A 16,622-nucleotide genomic window follows, 5' to 3' on the forward strand; every position below is an offset into this window, starting at 1 on the left:
AGGTAAACAAACCCAGTGACTATTATTTAAACACAGCTGCATTAAATGAACCATCAACTTTTCCTGCTTTGCTGTGTGATCTTGATTACTTTTCATTAAAACGTAATAACAGAACACGTCCAGCATATCAATCACGCTACAGATTACCTTAACTCATTGCAGTTTTATTTTCCGTTTGTTTAAATGATCTTTAATTGAATGCACCGTTCGAAACTAAATGCTGAAGGACAACGGCATTTTCTTTCTCTCGCTATTCTTCTGGTCATGCTGTCTGCTGTGTGACTGAGTCCCTTTGGCTATGCTATCACACAGCTAAATATACACTCTGAAATAAAGTACCAATGTCAGTGAGGCAGGGATAAAATCAGGCCCAAATGCAGGATAACATAAAATAAACAGATTTAATAACTGAAACATGAAACCGGCACACAGACTAGACAAAAGACGACAGGACAACGACGCGACAACAGCAGAGGATTCCGCGCTGCTTAAGGCAACGCGGCTCAACTAAATACTAATAACAATTAGACACATGAGGAACAGGTGTGCAGAGGAAGAGACAAGGGTGGGGCAGACATATGACACAAAACATAAACAGATGCACATGGCCAAAGTCCGGGCTGAGTCCTGAGTCCAATGAGTTTCCAGGTTAGTTTGGAGAAAGCGAAATATGCAAAGCAGTCTGAAAAGTTAGACGTGTTCAGAAAGTTTGCTTTAAGATTGATTTAAGGTTTCTATAATATAAAAGAAATTTCGGACTTCTCTTTTAGTGTGACGTTTGCTATTGGTTTATAGGCTAGAGGATGTCAGGTGGTCTATTCCTTTATCCAGACTATATGCAAACTATCCACAACCATGGGTCTAATACTTGTATTTGTTCTTGACAGGATGTCTATTCAGCAGTCCAGTCTGTATGATGACTATAAACCACAAATTGTTAGGTCTATGTCAGTTTTTTAATTATAATAATAATGATAAAATGCCTGCCGTAAGGTGAGTATTTTATACACGCATTCCAGTGACTCCACAGATAACAATTTGCGACCCTTGAGATGTAGTGACCCCCAGGAACATAACCCGTGGCCTAAATACATAGGCATGTTAAGTGCATGTAAATTATGAATGATCAAGTTCAGCTTGCACAAGCTTTATTCAGCAGATGCTTATAGGTCAAAGCAATCAGTTTGTATTAAAGATATGAGGTGTATGATGTACACATGGAGTCTCTGGTGTAATGACTGTTCTGTATATTCTGAAGGTTCTCTCATGTCTGCGATTTATACACAAATCTCTTATCCGATATGTCGATTATAATTCTGTTCATTCTCAACACTTTACAGTGAAACCTTAACATTACATCTTACAAATGTATTGAGATATACAAACATAAAAACAGACATGGTGTCATACTGTTCCTTATTCACATAATATGCATTATTTAATATTATCATGACCCGGGATTAGAATCTTTTTCAAAAAAAAAAATATTAGACTCAAAATTTATTGAAAATACATTTTTTGGTTTTTTAAAAACATTTTTTCGTTGTTGTTGTTTGTTTTTGCTACAATTGTCGAGCTGTAAAATCCTCTGAAAATGAATAAATATTTTGGGCTAAATGCAATGTTTGTTTTTTTTCCTAGCATGGGTTAGCATATATAACGAATGTAAAACTATTTTTGATATTGTTTTTATTGACTAAAGAGCTGAAATTGTTCCAGATTGAAAAATATGATATAAAAAAAGTGCATAATTCATAAAATGTTTTTATTGAAGGATCCTCTAAAAATGGAATGTAGAAATCCATTAATTAATTAAAATGAAAATATTTGGGCTAAATGCAATGTTTCTTTTAGCCTAGCATGGGTTAGCATATATAACGAATGTAATTAACTATTTTTGAGAGCAGAAATGAAAACATATCATTTCTGTTCAGAGCAAACCATAATGAAAAATAGATCAATTTAATCCCTATTACTTTAGTTTATAGTTTATCATTCCTTTTTATACAGTATATATTTACCTTATATGATGTATCTATGACTTTATGCAAATTTTGGTTCATTGATAAAAAGCTAGCTTCTTCTATTAAAAAAAAAGTCAGACTCATATTTTTAGACAGTTTATAGATTTTGAGAATTATTTAAACAAGTCTTCATACCCCTTAAATATCTCAAACTCAGGCTCACTTTAATGACTGATTGTGCCATCAGTCTGAAAATGATCGTCCTCTGATCTGAAGGTATTATAGATTTCTTCACAGATTTCTTGGCAGTCCATTTCTTGCTACAGTACATTTTAATCACAGACATCTTTACTTTTAATGTTATTTTAATACATATAATTCATAAATAATTCTGTTACAGCATGAGTTCTCTGTCTTTGTCCCACACTTGCAGAAGTCAGGCTCAGGCACCACAACGAACGACAAGGTTTCTCGGCTGTACGAAATGGGAAGCGAGCCAGAGAGAAAGAACTGGGTGGATCGTTATCTATCCTTCATGGAGGACAGGGGGACTCCGGTTCCTCACCTCCCTGTAGTGGGGAAAAAACAGCTGGATCTGTGCAAGTTCTACATGGCTGTAAAGGACCTCGGCGGCTTGGCCATGGTAAAATCTTTAACAGCCCATCTTCATCTTTTTACTGATGTGTCCCAGGCGTTGATTTGATCATCAGTCATTAACGCCCTTCTTGGTATCATCTCTGTTGAAGGTAAATAAGAATAAGAAATGGCGTGAGCTGTCCTCCACACTCGGCTTAGGAACGTCCAGTAACGCCGCAAGCTCTCTGAAGAAGCACTACATCCAGTATCTGTTTGCCTATGAGTGTAAGGTGGAGAGAGGCGAAGAGCCTCCACCTGACTCCTGCCCTAGTGTTGACGGCAAGAAACAAGGCAAGACTGAGCCTCCGTCTCCTGGTGAGTGTCGGTGATAGTTTAAAGAGCCACAGGGTTGACATGACATGACGTGAAGATGGGCTTGTGTCGCTTGGGTTATCGCTCTTTGAGCAATTCTTTTGACAGTACAGGTCTACAGATAATAAACCTTGTACATCATCTAACTTTTTTCACAAAATTTAAGACATGATAGTATTGTTGTTGTTTTTTTGTAGCAATACCTTAGGTTTGAATTTTTGATCAAATTGAATTTCTGGATGATAAAGAAAAGGGTTGTACGATGTCCAGTATGTTTCAGTTTCATTTGTATGTTAAATTATGTTAACCCCAGCACTGATGAATGCTTGATTCATTTGACTCAGATTGTTTTGATTCATTTTCTTTAATAGCAGTTCAATTCAAATCACAGGTTTGTACTAATGTCTAATGTCTATTACAACCACATACCCACACAATGAAAATAAAAAAATAAAGTTAAATAAATTCACTTCATTTAAGTGTGTAAGTCAGTTGCATGTGATTGAACCGAGTTACAGTAACTCGATTCGTTTTTACACATCCAACATTATTTCAAAGCCCTGAACAGAACTGAACATTGAGCTCACACCTAAGCTTTGAGTCAAACCCACAATGCTGGGGTTTCACAACAGACACATCGCCTCACCACTGCAATGTTCTACCTGTCATGACGCGGGGCAGGAAGCGGACCCAAACGCAGGACAGCCAAAATAAACAGGGTTTAATAACAGAGCAACACGAAACACGACACGGACTAGAGACAGGACAAAGACAACAGTAGATTACGCGCTGCACAAGGCAACGCGGCACAGTTAAATACAAAGACAATCAGATACAATTAGGAGTAGGCGTGGAAACAGGGCAGGGCAGACAAGGGCAGGGCAGACATCTGACGAGGAACATAAACAAACAAATGCACGTGGCCAAAGTCCGGGCTGAGTCATAACACTACCACATGGGTTTAAATCACCTTTAATCACCTTTATTTTAATACTATAGATAAACGTCCTATCAGTAGCAACCGTCTCAAGAGATTTACAGTGGAACTGGTTTACATTAATACGAGCTGAACTAATCAAGCTCATGCTACATTAGAATCTTGAATTTTATCAAGCAATAAAATCACATTTTGTTGAGAAACGTAATAGTTTTTATGTAAACTATACATAATATACTTTTATTAAATTCTGACCGATCACATGTTTTGTGGAGGTTTTGTATAAACGTATTTTATGTGTGATTGTTGATTTGTTGAGACAATATTTAGAATTTATTTTGGATTTAGGAGTCTCTAGTATCTTAATGCGTCTTAATAATCAGACACAGGAAAGTCTTTGAGATGAAGGAATTTATGCATTCTGGTTAAAAATGAGAAAGAGAAAAGAGACACTGATGTACAGATAGTGAGGTTTTCTGTAAGGAGCTATTTATTGGAAGTTTTTATCTCCAGTGCTTTGTACAGACAGTGGCCTTCAAAAAAAGAGGACATCTCAGTTGTCTCATTAAATCTGGCATCTTTTTTTTTGCTTTATTAGCTTTAAAAAAAAAAAAAAAAGGCTGAGGTAGGGAATGCATTTAGTGTTACATTGCATGTTATAGGCTTTTTTCCCCACTTTAATGCAATGTAACTCTAAATGGATAAAAAATATTAAATAGAAAATAAACTAATAATATTTTTTGGCAAATGATTGTAGTGGAAGAGGAATAAAAGTTAACTTTAGGATGTGCTGTATTTAATTATTACTGTATCAATAATCTCATTCAGAATTTCAAAACTAGTTCCTATTCACGTCCGAAACACCGCACCACTCAGTTATTGATCATTTTCCTACAACAGCATAACACATTGTGATTTATTATTAATGTATATAATAAATATCCCTTCATATGATGAAACATTTCAAAATGCATGGCAAACAAGTGTAGCAAAAGACAACATGTCTACTTAGGCATATATTACACACACACACACACACACACACACACACACACACACACACACACACACACACACACACACACACACACACACACTTTGTGTGCTTCTGGATAAATGTTTTTTTATTTTTTTCCATAAGAAATGTGCCATTGCTGTGTTGCAATTTCAAGCCTTTTACTGAATTTAGATCTTGCATCACTTACTCTGGTGTAACAGTGGAAAAAACACCTGTGGAAAAACTGATTGTTATTTTAATAAGAAATCTACAACCATTTATATTTGGGGCAGGGACAAGGAGAGAAAGTAACATTTAGTACAAATATATACAGGATTACAGGATATTACAGCTACTAATATAAGCTCTTTGTTTGAATTATTATGGAGACATGAAAATACTCTGAATATGTGTATAGTAATATGTCAGATGTATCATGACAGCAAAGTGTGCTGAATCAGCAGTTTTATTATATGTATTATTGAATATTGAATGCTAGGATCCGCTCCTGGGCTTTCAGTCTGGTTCACTGAACAGGGAAATGGGATGTGCAGTAGCTTTATCTGAGCAGTCTGATTCATAGCTGGGGTAAAAAACACACTCTTTGTGTTTTTGGTCAGCCGCCGTTTCAGGCTTACGATGACAGGCGATGATGTCATTGTTACGGTTGCCTAGCAGCACCCGTGTGAGAGCAGAGGAGGGTTGATGGGATTCCCCCAAGCAAGATTAATGGGGATTGAATTCTGGGATATAAACAAACATGACCTCCAGTCAACCTCAATTCAGTAGCCAAGCAATAAGGCAGCAGTTTTTTTCACTCTCAATCTCCTCTGAGTCATCATTATCGTCGTCATCTTCATCATCATCGTCGTCATCATGTCTCGCACCGCACTTTGTCTGGAATTTAAAGGGGTCTGGTGTTCACTTGGGGTCAGAGTTCCCAGGTGAGTCAGACAGAAATTGACAGAGGAATTTCTATTATACTAATCTTGAATAACGCTTCAGATGTTTACTTTCAGAGAAATCCACGTGTGTCCGTGGGCAAGTGAGCAGAGAGATAGCAGGATAGAAGAGTAAAGACTTCTTCCTCACTATCTCAGAAGACAAATCAGAGCTCTACAAATTCTTTCTTTTATCTACTTTGGTCTCTCAAGACACCATTAAAAAACCCTGATGTTGACTTAAGTGTTGAATTAAGTCTTACAGCGCTGAATTACCAACTCCGTTGTTCCTTTGTGTCCAGCTGAGGCTCATACTGTATGAACAGCCACACGGTGATTGTTTAACACCATTCGGAAACACTTTATTTTTGCGTTAACTTAAATGTTTAACAAGCAAAAAATGCTTTCTTTATTACAGCTTTTGCACATTTCAGCTAGCTTTATGTATGTCATCACGATTGCACCACATTACAGGAGCACAATGTGTAAGGTATAAAATCATATCATGATGAAAATAATCCACACAGAGATAGTGTGATGTGGCCCAATGAGAAACCTTACAAGCATTTTAAATGTCTTTTTTACACCACAGCCACTTGCCAGAAGTTACATTTTAACCCTTTCTCTCGGTACACTGGCGTTCCATTTTAGCAATGGAATGGAAATCTACTTATCAGATAATGAACCATTTTATCTCTGCCACTCTGTTCTAATATTAATCAGGACACTGTTTGGTTTCTGTATGTAGAGTACAGTGACAAGTTTAGCTGCTGGTGAGCAAGGGGATGGGAAATGGGAGCACTGTGAGTCTTTTGGGCACACAATTCACACCTCTATCACCCACAATCACACTGGTAGGAAAATATACTGTATATATACAGTGGTGTGAAAAAGTGTTGGCACCCTTATTTTTTTTTGCATGTTTGTCACACTTTTTCACACTGATATATGTGTGTGTGTGTGTGTGTGTGTGTGTGTGTGTGTGTGTGTGTGTGTGTGTGTGTGTGTGTGTGTGTGTGTGTGTGTGTGTGTGTTTGTGTGTATATAGGGCTATACGGGCATGTAGTTTGACATGAGGCCAGACTACAAACAAAATGCATCAATATTACAGATTGCAAAATACCAAATTACAGAGAAAAGAATTGCCATATCGTGGATATTGATGATCACCATTGAAATGTCAGGAAAACAGACTCAGTAGAGAAGATGTAAGTGACAAGTGAAGGTCAGTTTATTAGGAACAGCACACAGAAGTAGGAACAGTTCCAGAAAAAAGGATCAAAAATATACAGGTTGATGTACAAGCAGGTCAGGAAAAAAAAACAGACAATCAAGAACAGAAAGGCAGACTTGGTAAAATCATAGACACTAGTGAACTGAATGAATGGAGGGATGGTGTCTGGGAACGAGGAAATGCGTGTGGTTGCTTTGTAGAGATGTGACACTTAACTGGCCTTTAATTATAAAATGTTTCTGCTCCAGTTTATTATCATTTTTCACAGGCTTTATATTATACAGTTAACTGCACGTATCATCATCTAATATAAATCCAATAAAATCTATAAAGGTAGTCTTGTGTTATATATCATAACACATGCCCTCCATTGCATTTCATCCCTTTGCAGCATATCTTGAAAGTGCTAAATCTTTTAATCTTCAGTAGTTTCTTCTTTCTACCAAGGGGCCCCAGATAGTCAGCTCCAGCATCAACACCACTGCAGCATCCGGGACTCTATTTCTGACTATATAGAACAGCCCAGATATTAGCTTTTTCAGTTTGTTTTTATGTTGTAAAAGTGTAGGACCTGTCACTCATCTGAATAAATCCTGGATCTTCACCGAGAGGACTTAGTCTCGTAGGAAATGTGCTTCGGCACTTGGATGTGGCGTTACATTTTTACACACCTGTCTAGCACAAAAGCCGTTTTTTTTTCTCTCCCTACTGACTGTGTGTCCTCGGAAGCAACTCCTCGCTGAGTTTACCACGACAAAATTGGAGAAGTAAAAAAAAAAGAGAGAGAGAGAGAGAGAGAGAGAGAGAGAGAGAGAGAGAGAGAGAGAGAGAGAGAGAGAGAGAGAGATATTCGAGAGGCTGACAAAAACAGTCCAGGCTTCACACACTCAGGCAAGCTATTCCCACAATGAAAGCTCTCTTGCTCTTCTTGTATTCTTGCTTGGATTTTTTATTTATTTATTTATTTTTTTTGCATAAAACACTTCATACTCCCTCGCTGTGCTTGAGTGACAAATATATAGGACAAATCAGCCACATTGTTACTTTGCCCAGTTGACCCTCTTTTAATGCATATTTAAGTGCTCTGGTATAGGTGATCCATTCATCGCTGTTTCATACAGAGTCTGTACTAGTATACATTTCCTCCTGCTTTATTTAGCCAGGGTTCATACATTCATACAAAGGAAAGAAGCCTAAGATAAGATACGATAAGTTAAACTTCTGGGTTATCTTCAGACTAGATATTTTTTTTATGATTCTTATAACACTGGGCTATTTTATATAATTCGTAACCCAACTGTGTGTGATTGTAAATGTATCAGTAAATATTTTATCTTGCTTTATTTCCTAACTTGGAACAAAAAAAATACACATTATTATTATTATTATTATTATTATTATTATTATTATTATTATTATTATTATTATTATTATTGTTGTTGTTGTTGTTGTTATTATTAATATTATTGTTCTTATTAATATTATTATTAATAATAATAATAATAACAATAATAATAATAATAATAATACCCATATTAGTGACTACCATAGGTGGATTTGTATTTGACCTTTTTAATTCCTTTGTTGTCTTTTGATATTAATGTTATCATTTTTAGTAGTAGTAGTGCTAGAGAAATGAATAAGGAATACAGGTGAATATGTAAGGAATTAAACACAAAAGAACAGCACAGAACATTTTCTTTATTGTAACAGTTAATGTTCTGGAGCTAGAAACAGTTAATCCTAAACTATTCTTTCTTTTTTCTCTCTTGATGTTTGTGTCAGAGAACATAAAGCTCACACTTTATCTAAATCACTGCTAAATACTGCTAATTAAACATCCTTTACAGAAAACATAACCGTGTCGTTTCAAATTATACACCGTTAATATAGAGCATCCTCAACGCAGATCTGTGTGATTAGGTGTCGCTATAGAAACAATCATATTTTCCAATTAGTTCATTAATACAAACCTGAGATTTGTCTTACAGCAGGATCTACAGTCTGAGCTGCCGACCAATCAGAATCTAGAATTCCAAAAAATATATAAATAAATAATTGCCACATATCACTACTCCATTTCTCCATCTTATTCTCTCTCTTTCTGCTGTCTCTCCCATCTCAGCCACCTCAGGCTCTCTACAGGGTCCTCAAACCCCCCAGTCGACAGGCAGCAGCTCCATGCCTGAGATGCCCAGTGAGCTAAAACCGCCCACGCCAGCCACCACGCCGCAGGGTCACATCAGTATCCCAGGCAACAGGTGAAAAACACCACCTAGAGAACACCTCTACCTTCTATCATCTACTCACTGCCTTTACTTCTGTTAACTTTAGGGGTATTCACATACAATTTGAGAAGGTCCAGATGCACAAATTTCCTAAGTAAGAAAGGTCCGGATTTTTTTCTATCGATGCTCTAGTACAGCAGATTAACAGATATACTTAAGATGTTTTAAGGACTAGTATTAATTAAATGAGACCATTCACTAGTTTTTGTATTAAGAACATTCAAGAAATTAGAGAGAAAAAAAATAATATTTATCAATTTCACCCAAAATATATTATACTGCACATTTGTGACAACATGTCTGCGTAAAAGTGCTTGCATATACTGTGTAAAAAAATGCCTTTTTGTAATGCTTTTAATTGAATGAATTATAATCGTAATAATAACTACAGCACACATTTTAAAGAAAAAAGAGGAGAAAATCTGCTTTACAGAGTTTCATGCATGCACCAGTCACTCTGTATCTTGCCTCGGTGACTAATGAAAAAAATTAGTCAAGACAAGAACTTTGATGGACTTCTCATACTGGCCTTTGACCTGAGTTATTTTCTCGTTCTTAGCTCTGTGTTTTGAGGATATGTTTGCTCGAAATGCCTGTGCTTTGTTTCATAGTGGCCCTTGACGTTAGCGCTACGGACTCGGATTATATCAGACACTTGTTACAGGGAGAATCCATACTTTTCTGACCACTCGTCTTTGAAAAGTTAACTTTCTTTTCTTTGAACAAGCCATACTTACATTCACAAAACTCTTATGTCGACGTTCTGTGTCTGTTCGTGGCTTGCTTTCTCACAGATGCAACGTTATCTTTTACACACAAAGACGTAGCATACAACCACACAATTGGATGAGACGCAGATCTCTTCACGAGAGCGTTTTGCATAAACACGCGGTTGGACAGGACACAGAACTCGTCACTATACTATTTGCAAAAAGTCACGCGATTGGATAGGACTCGGTTAGTTAGACGGTGGCTAGAGAGCCGTGCTCAACATTCATAAAGAATGTTGCTAGCTTATACACACTTTCTGAATTTGGGTTATTTGTGTTTTAAATATCATCTCATTTTTGCTTATTTAATCTGTTTGTTTGCACTCGAGTGAACATCTATTACCCTAGATTTATTTTTCCTAAGGCCATTCTCGATAACAAATGCATGTTACTGATGAATAAAAAGTAGCATTTGTATCATACATGACTGTAAAGCCAAATGTTAGCGTGTGCAACATTTTACACCGTTGCAGCCGTTCTGTTCTGTATTTATATTCAATAAACTGAATTTGTAAGAGACTTCCTTTACATCGACCGTGTATATCTGTCTCTACGTCTGTATAAATGCATGTGTACTCATTTAAATTTTAATTCCTATTTAAATTTACATAATGCCTCCTTGTGCCTTTGTTTAACAGCAATAATTCAGTCAGTATCCAAGACCCGTTCTCAGACAGTAGCGATCCTGCTTTCCAGAAAAGGAACATACTGAGTTCTGGAAATTCCTACCAGTCAGCCATGACCCCCATGGATTCCATGATCAGGATGCAGTATGAAAATAAGGACCATTTTGTAGGAATAAGAAAAGGTCAGTGTTGTATTGTTTATGAGCAGCTTTCATTATAACAATTACCCTACACCATACCTCGAAAGGTAGCCTAGCCATCTAGCTTTATTTATCCTTCTCCCTTCTTTCCTTTCATTATCCTCTTTCTCCTTTCTCCTTTCCTCTGATCTTTTCTCCACCTGTTCATCAGCTTCTAGCAAGTAGAATTGTTTATACTCAGGAACATGCCGCCACCTTGTGGTCAACACGTACTCACTAACTTGTACCTTTCCTTCGAAGTAGGTGGAGATCCATGTATGCCAGCTCAGATGACTCCTGCTGGCATGCAGGACATCTATAACAGGAGTCCATCGAGTGGCACAATGGCAGGACTGGGTATGGGACAACGTTCTCAGTACCCTTATGGACCACCATATGACCGCAGGTGAGACACATCCACAAATATACACTCAAACATGCTGGAGTCAATCATTCCACACCATTTCATTTTTTTCATGCAACAAAAATGTTTTGTCAATATATAGGCCACTCCAGAATTATTGGCACCCTTTACAATAAATGAATATGATGAGGGCACTTTGCCTCTGTGTGAATAGAATTCTCACAAGAACCTTTATTAACAGTAGCATGTGCCTATATAGTGTACAGTTATAGAAAGGAAATTATTTGCAGTCACACTATTCTGTTTCACCCAGAGGAGGCTTGGGTTTCTTTTTTGAGTCTGGTTTCTCCAAATATTGTCTCAGGGAGTTTTCCCTTGCCAATGCAATGCAATTATGGATAAATATAAGTATAATTTTAGATCATTTTATCCGAAATTGTTCGGTTTTTGTGAAAATCGTCCATTGTTAAAAGCACTATCAAAATAAAATGTAATTTTGTTGAATTAAATAATAGTACCATTTTGCAAAACATGTGTGTAGCGAAATTATTCTCACCCATAAAGTATAAAGTAATTTTGAATAAATCCAACACTGTGCCAAGTCTTTTTTTTTTTTTTTTTTCTAATTGTACTCAGTCTCAATGAATTCTATTATTGTCTATTTGTTTCCTGTTTTCTTGGGCTGTAAATATTTAATGCACTGGCAAAAATCTCAGGAGTGTAAGATCCCTCTATAAGTGTATCTAACCTTGTTAGCCATTACAGTAACAGACTCTTAAAAGGCTTAACTTGATATTAATTTCAAGGATGCCCGTAAATTTGAAAACCCTAAGTCTTAATTTGTATTAAATTACATCTTGTAAATTTAACAGTTTAGAAAGAATTAAAAATCTTGGAATGTACATGGTTTAGAATCGTATGCTACACCGCAGTGGCTCCACTTGTAGTACACTCCCATGTTAATCAGTGTAGCGCTTTTAAGCCTCTTTTTTTTTGCCAGGAGCGACGAGGCACACTATGAGGCGCTTTTTAATTTACAGAGCGTGACATGATTATTTCCACCACCGGGTTAGTAAATAGAATATGCAGATAGCCACACAGACTTTCAAATTATTTTTGAATATGGTTTAACACTATATGGTTAGGTAATGTTCACTGAACAATACACTACAATGCTAATAGCAGCAGAGAAGAACTACTGCAATACAAATACAAGTTTAGATTATGGGGATGGACTTATAAGGGTAGCAAAAATATTGTATTCTACCTTGTTTTTGGACAGAAAAATACATTCAGTAACAATCAAGCATATGGAAAGATGCAGAAATGCAGAGCTTGCACCTTATCTGGTGTAAAATAAGCTCTAAATAGGCTTAACATCTTGTCCTAATAGAAAGCGCTGAAATGTTCTGTTGTGTTTGTAAGTATTGTTTAAACTACATTCTATATGCATTCTACATCTGTTTCCTTTTAGGTTTTTGTGTCCTAAGAAGCATTACTACAGCTCTGTATCTGTAAATTTGCTAACACCGATAATTATGCAACTATAATATAATAATAATAATTTTCATATGAAAGTTATTCTTTTCTAAATACCTAGAAAGTGATGTTTTTATATTTTGTTTATATATCAATTTGTTCCCAATTTTAAAGTAAGTCTTTACCCTAAAAAGGTAATTAAAAAGTTTTTAGATTTGAAAACAGTGCTAAAATATCATTATCTAACATCCCTGGGTGATAAAGCTTGTTTAGCAACATGCTTATAAGTTATTATTTTTAATTAAAAAAAAAACAAAAGGCTTACACAACTGTGTATGAAGTATACATCCATTTGTCTTTTCGCCTCCAGATCAGACCATTTAATGGGAATGGATGGGAGTATGGGTCCCCATGGGAATCAAGGCAACATGAGTCATGCTAACAGTGATGGTAGCATGTATTCTCCTAACAGATACCATAATCAACAAAGGTAAAATGTCATAAGTTTTGTGATTTTATGTGATTATTCCGCTACTCTCATATCTACACTGTATATACACTGTATCTCAGATAATCTGTGGACATCTGGGCAAACACCATTATGTGGGCCTTCCTAATATCTCCACAATGTTAGACACACAGTTGAGTAGGATGTCTTTGTATGCCGTAGCGTTATGATTTCCATTCAGTGGAGCTAAGAGGTACAGGACAAAAACACGTGTTCATCAATCTTGCACATAGTGAGGTCCATGAAGACATGCTCTGCCAAAGTTCTTGAGTGCCCTGCAGAGATCCCTGACTTCAATCCCAACTGAACACCTTTGGGATGAACAGGAGCTCTGTCTGCACATCAGACCTCCTCACTCAACATCAGCGCCTGATCTTACTAATGCTTTTGTGGCTGAATGAACACAGAATCCCACAATCACACTTGAAAATCCAGTGGAAAGCCTTCCCAGAAGAATGGAGGTTGTTATAACAGCAAAAGTGGGTTTAAATCTGGAATAGGAGGTTAAAAGACATGGGCATGGTCAGGTGTACACAAACCGTTGGTTATAGAGTGTAGTTACAGATTGAGTGCTGCATATTAAGTATCATGTCTTTGATCTGTTCTACTACTTCTCCTACACAGACATGACAACTATGGACAGCAGTATCCTGGTATGCCATATGGTGTCCACCCTCCAGGGATGTACCCTCAACAGGTGAGAGTCTTAGACAGGGCATGTTCAAACATAGTCTTTCATGAATCACAAACTATGATAAATACAATGTATAATGTATCTTGCAAAGCCAGCTAACTCACACAAAGTAGCAAGTATTATTACTTTCAAATGGAAAATAAGGTTAGTACTTGTATTTTCAGCTTCTCGTACATGTGTGATGAATGTTACAGTATAAAGGTCATATAAATGATTACTGAAAAGGTCTATTTTATTTTGAATACTAAATATATTAACTTTGTCGTTCTCACAGGGCTACAAGCGACCCCTGGATGGAATGTATAGCCCCCCCGCTAAGAGGCATGAAGGAGAGGTTTATGGGATGCAGTACGGAGGCCCACAGACAGATATGTACAGTCAGTATGGAGGAAATTATCCAGAGCGCCGACCCATGCAGACTCCCTTTCCTTATCCGTATGGCCGGGAACGGCTGCAGAACACCAGCCAAGGGCCTCAGCATCATCCAGTCCAGCACAGCATGATGGCTGCTGGACATTCAGTGCCCACAGGAGATGGTCCAACACACATGTGGCCCTCAAGGACAGACATGGCTTATTCTTACTCTAATAGACATGGCACACCTAGTCAGAGCTCTCCATACCCAGGGATGGGACGTATAGATGACATGGATGGAGTCAGGGCAGACAATCTGTGGCCTGGGCATCAGCGCCAAACGCCATACATATCTGGTCACTCTAACTCCATGGCTCTTCTGAATTCACGACCTCCATCTTCCTACCAGACCTCTAACCACATCTCCTGTGAACCGGGCCCAGGGTCTTTTCAGCGTTCTATGGAAGTGCACATGCAACCCAACAAGATGGCATTTATGCAGTCTATGAAGTTGCACAAGCCAGGAATGTCGGTTCCAAGTGGCTCTGGGAGTGGAGTTCCAGGTCAGATGCCACCCAACATGAGGAGAGACTATCCAATAGGGTGTGTGGAAGGGACCCAACCACTCTTGAAACCTCGACGCAAAATGACCTCAAAAGACACTGGTAAAAAACTGCACCATAACTCCATTACCATCAAAATACACATAAATCATATAGAAATCTTATACGGGATATACATGTGTTGGACAACATGTATTAACTTACTGATTTCTTTTAAAGGAACCCCAGAAGCCTGGCGAATGATGATGTCACTCAAGTCAGGACTTCTGGCTGAAAGCACATGGGCTCTAGATACAATCAACATTCTTCTTTATGATGACAGCACTGTAGCATCATTCAATCTGGCTCAGGTAATGAGGCTGATTAATAAAGCTATGTGCCATGTCATGAGATCATAAGGTTAGAGGTTTTTTTTTTGGCTTGTGAATATATCTGCTTTTGTTCTTTACCTCTAGTTGCCTGGATTCCTTGAGCTGATCATTGAGTATTTAAGAAGATGCTTGATCGAGATCTTTGGCATCTTGGAGGAATATGAAGTGGGGACTCAAGGCCAAAAGACTCTGCTCGGTCCAGTTAAGGATGAAATTGAGCAGGACTCGCTCAAATCAGACAATCCCTGTGAGCCAGAGTGCAGCCAAGAACCAGAGGAAAACTTCATGGACTCTCCACCTAGGTTTTCTGAGACAGGCCCGGAATTAATTCAAGAAGGTCAGAACAAGAATGAAATATCAAAAAATGAGAGAGATGAGAAAGATAAAGAGAAAACTGAGGATAATATAGAGCCCCTTGAGGGTCATTCATCAACAGTGCCCGAACCGAGACCCAAACAGGCCAGCAAGTATGATAAACTGCCTGTCAAGATTGTTCAAAAAGATGACTTCATCAAGGATATTTCTGATGAGCTTGGCCATGTGCAGAAGTTCGACAGTGGACTACTTCACTGGAAAGTAGGTGGAGGGGACTCCACAAGCTACATCCTAACACATTTTGAGAGTCGTGAGGGGTGTACCAATAATAATGTCGAGAGCAAACAACACTGTTGTGCTAAAAAATCAGAGGAGGTACATAACAACCAAGTTGCAACTATAGATGATGTGCTGTCCCCAAGATTAAGAGCTCTCTCTGAGGAAGAAAACTCGTCAACCTCACCGAGCAGTTCTTTATATTCATTACGCCTTTTTGAGAACCAAAAAGGGATCACTGTACTGGAGGATGAACCGCACTGTCCAGATGAACCTCCACTGTGCACTAAATCCAGCTGGCAGGACTCTTTGTCCAAACGTTGCATATGTATCTCTAATATCATTCGCAGCCTGTCATTTATCCCTGGAAATGATACTGAGATGTCCAAACATCCTGGCCTGATTCTGATCCTTGGCCGTTTGCTGCTGTTGCACCATGATCACCCAGAGAGGAAGAGAATTGTCCCTAGCTATGACAAAGAAGAGTATCACAAGGAGGTAGATATCAAGCCCTGCAGCAGAGATGAGTGGTGGTGGGACTGTCTGGGGGCGCTGAGGGAAAACACTATGGTCACGTTGGCCAACATTGCTGGGCAGCTAGACCTGTCCATATACCAAGAGAGTATATGTCTTCCCATCCTTGATGGCTTGCTCCATTGGATGGTGTGTCCTTCAGCTGAGGCCCAGGACCCTTTTCCTTCGGCAGGGCCACATTCACAGCTCAGCCCTAGAAGGTTGGTGTTGGAAAGTTTGTGCAAACTCAGCGTTCAGGACGGCAACGTAGACTTGATCCTGGCCACACCACCCTTTAGTC

The 16,622-nt window shown here is 38.0% G+C and overlaps 1 protein-coding gene across 2 annotated transcripts in view; it reads left to right on the forward strand.

Annotated features, from left to right (window-relative positions):
* The window catches only part of LOC113659566 (AT-rich interactive domain-containing protein 1B-like), a 207,936-nt gene that overhangs the window by 189,696 nt on the left and 1,618 nt on the right, over positions 1–16,622 (forward strand). Inside the window, exons 12-21 of one of the 2 annotated variants that reach the window (XM_027172441.2) lie at positions 2,398–2,607; positions 2,711–2,915; positions 9,147–9,282; positions 10,718–10,887; positions 11,149–11,290; positions 13,098–13,217; positions 13,860–13,932; positions 14,204–14,948; positions 15,066–15,196; positions 15,302–16,622. The exon at positions 15,302–16,622 is cut by the window's right edge and continues 1,618 nt beyond it. In XM_027172441.2, coding sequence (XP_027028242.2) covers positions 2,398–2,607; positions 2,711–2,915; positions 9,147–9,282; positions 10,718–10,887; positions 11,149–11,290; positions 13,098–13,217; positions 13,860–13,932; positions 14,204–14,948; positions 15,066–15,196; positions 15,302–16,622 — 3,253 coding nt within the window. Of the gene's footprint in view, positions 1–2,397; positions 2,608–2,710; positions 2,916–9,146; positions 9,283–10,717; positions 10,888–11,145; positions 11,291–13,097; positions 13,218–13,859; positions 13,933–14,203; positions 14,949–15,065; positions 15,197–15,301 lie in introns of both variants that reach the window. The other variant, XM_027172440.2, reaches the window with a different exon arrangement.

This window comes from Tachysurus fulvidraco, chromosome 12 (assembly GCF_022655615.1).
Source record: "Tachysurus fulvidraco isolate hzauxx_2018 chromosome 12, HZAU_PFXX_2.0, whole genome shotgun sequence".
NCBI classification, from domain to species: domain Eukaryota; kingdom Metazoa; phylum Chordata; class Actinopteri; order Siluriformes; family Bagridae; genus Tachysurus; species Tachysurus fulvidraco.